This window comes from Marmota marmota, unplaced genomic scaffold (genome assembly GCF_001458135.2).
Source record: "Marmota marmota marmota unplaced genomic scaffold, marMar, whole genome shotgun sequence".
NCBI classification, from domain to species: domain Eukaryota; kingdom Metazoa; phylum Chordata; class Mammalia; order Rodentia; family Sciuridae; genus Marmota; species Marmota marmota.
In genome coordinates, this window is record NW_025999898.1 from 3,781,878 (window position 1) to 3,784,655 (window position 2,778).

Here is a 2,778-nt window from a genome sequence, read left to right on the forward strand (position 1 = left end):
TACAGGGTCTATTGTTGAAGCCCTCTAAGAAACAACAGGGAACTGCTTGTCAGTTTCTGGGAACAAAAGGGCAGCTGGGAAAATGGCCTCCAGGCCCTGGACCCAAAAACACATGGTGACTGATGTGTGAAAACTCAGTAGCTATGATCTGGCTGAAATCCCCCTTGGAGAAGAGCTCATTTGAATGAAAGTCCCACCCCACTCCCACAGGGTGTTAGGAGCTATAATAAAGGCTGTGGAGCTGCCCTTGGGGTGAATAGCCTTAAAAGTTCAGCCCTGGACTGTCTGCACCATGACCTGGGCTCCTCTCCTGCTCACACCTCTGGCTCAGTGCACAGGTCAGGGGGAACTTTCTGGGATAGAGTTGGGAGTGGGGAAGGCAATTTTCATGCTACAAATTCTCTGCTGATCATTGGGTCTCTCTGTATTTAGGCTCCACTTCTCATGCTATGGTGACTCAGGAAACTTCACTGACCACAACTTCAGGAGGGACAGTCACACTCACCTGTGACTCCAGTACTGGAGCTGTCACCACCAGCAACTATGCTAACTGGGTCCAACAGAAACCCCACCAGGTACCCCATGATATAATAGGTAACATCAGTTATCGGGTCCCAGGAGTCCCTGCCCGATTCTCAGGCTCCCTGCTTGGAGACAAGACTGTCCTCACCATCACAGGGGTCCAGATTGAGGATTAGGCCATGTATTACTGTGTTCTGGGGTTCAGCAACTACATCCACAGTGACACATGCAGGTGGGGAAGTGAGACATAAACTCCCTGGCCCAGCATTATACTTTTCTTGCAATATTTCTTGTCTTCTTATAACAAATCTGCTTTTAGCTAGCATGAATTTAATACACCTCTTGTCTTTTGTTCCAGAAAAGGCCATTAAATCTATTGTTCAGAGCTTCAAGATGTTTGGGTATGAACACATACTTTATCATAAAGATGCATTCTTGAAAATCAATTTATAAATCTCATCAGCTGCACAATCATGGACAGGCCACACACACCACCACCACCACCACCAACAACAACAACAGCAACAACAAAACCTTGATTGGTGCTAAGCAGAATTTGGTTGCCAAGAGAAAATTTTTTGTTATTATAGTGATAATGAAGCCAGAATTAGACAGGCAGACAGTATAGATAGGTAAATCAAGTCAGGTGGGATCAAGGAGGCCAATTTTCAGTGAATCTGGCAAGTTGGAGACTGTCCCCTGAGGGTCTGAAATGTTAATTCCTTCAGAGCCCTTCCTCCACACTTATTAAGAACCTCCACCTGCTCCAACCTGTTGCTAAGGTAATTTGTCCCAGGAATTTCCCCCTCCTGAAGTTGTTAATTAATGTGTCCTTGGCTGCTCCATCCTTCCCTTCCCCCTTAAGCCCAACACTTTCTCACCTTTTGGTCATTTCACCTAGCACTTCCTAATGCCTATTCACCTATGCAGGAAGGAGAAAGATAAAGGGAAGGCGGCAAGGAAACAAAAGAAGCCTAGGGCTATAAAAAGGGCAGAACACCTTGCTTGCTTGGGATACAAAGATACAAGCTATGTCCCCCTTCTCCCTCTTTTTTAATAAACTCTGCTTATATTGCATGCTTTTCTAATGTTCAGACCTCAATATGTGAGGAAGCAGAACTCATCACCAATAATTCATGGTATTAATGAGATACAATTATGATTATATGCATATAAATATAGGAGGGAATTATATAATGTGAAATGTAGAATAAATATAATTGAAACAGGGAAACATTACCTTTCCTTCAACCAAATTTTTGAAAATTTTAGATCATTTTATAAAGTGACCTAAAATGAACAAAAAAAAAAAGTCCAAAAGGAAAGTGATCTAGAATTAGCTTCCAAAATTTAATACTAAATGTAAATTTCCAGGTAAGTGTACCTATACTATACTTTACCCAGTGCAACTTCTTTGCTCAATCTTAAGCTAATTTAACAAAACTCATTCTTCCTGTATCAAAGAGCAGAACATGCATAATTGAACTGTCACCCTGTCCATTCTACCTTCAGTGAATGTACCACACAGAGACTCCACAGGACACTGCGCAGTGTGCTGAGAGCCTGAAGTAGAGGCTTGGAATGGCAGATTTACTGCATGTCATAGGGCAAGGGTCTGCCAGGAAGGAATTTTAGTGGGACAAGACTCATTTCTCTGAAAGTCAAGCCTTTTACTTATGTGCATTATCTTTATTCATCTCTGTAAAAATTCCACTTAAAAAATTAAAAGGTAGAGGATTCCATGAAAATCAAAGAAAGATCAGTAGAGTAGAGGAAAGGAACCGGGGGGGGGGGAAGAAATAGAAAGGGGAAATACTGGGTAAAATATTGGTCAAATTATATTGTTACATTGTGTGGATGTATGAATATGTAACAAAAGAATCCCACCTTTATGTACAATGATAATCATAACGCACCAATGAAAACATGGAATAGAAAAGATTTCAAAGTTACGTTTGAAATTATAAAAGACCATTGTTAACAATGATATTTCAGGGAAAATAATTGTGATATATTCTGCCTAACCATTTTAAATATTTGAACATATAAAAATTTTCATTTTTTCTTAGAAATTTAGTGCAGTAGAAATCCCACAACATTTATGTCTGTTAGGTATGAGAGAGTTTTCATTTCCTCTGACTAAGCTAAAATTTCCATTTCCTGGTGGAAACCTTACCCAGTCCCACTGCACCATCCATTCTCACTCAGCAACACAACGCAGTGAGTCCTCCTGCCCACCCCTCACCCGCCAATAGG

At 41.1% G+C, this 2,778-nt stretch overlaps 1 gene segment (V, D, J or C); it reads left to right on the forward strand.

Annotated features, from left to right (window-relative positions):
- Positions 1-274: 274 nt before the first annotated feature.
- On the forward strand, positions 275-730 carry LOC125615116. The segment is given in 2 exon segments: positions 275-338; positions 433-730. Coding segments are annotated over 2 exon segments (312 nt in total).
- The last annotated feature ends 2,048 nt before the right edge of the window (positions 731-2,778 follow it).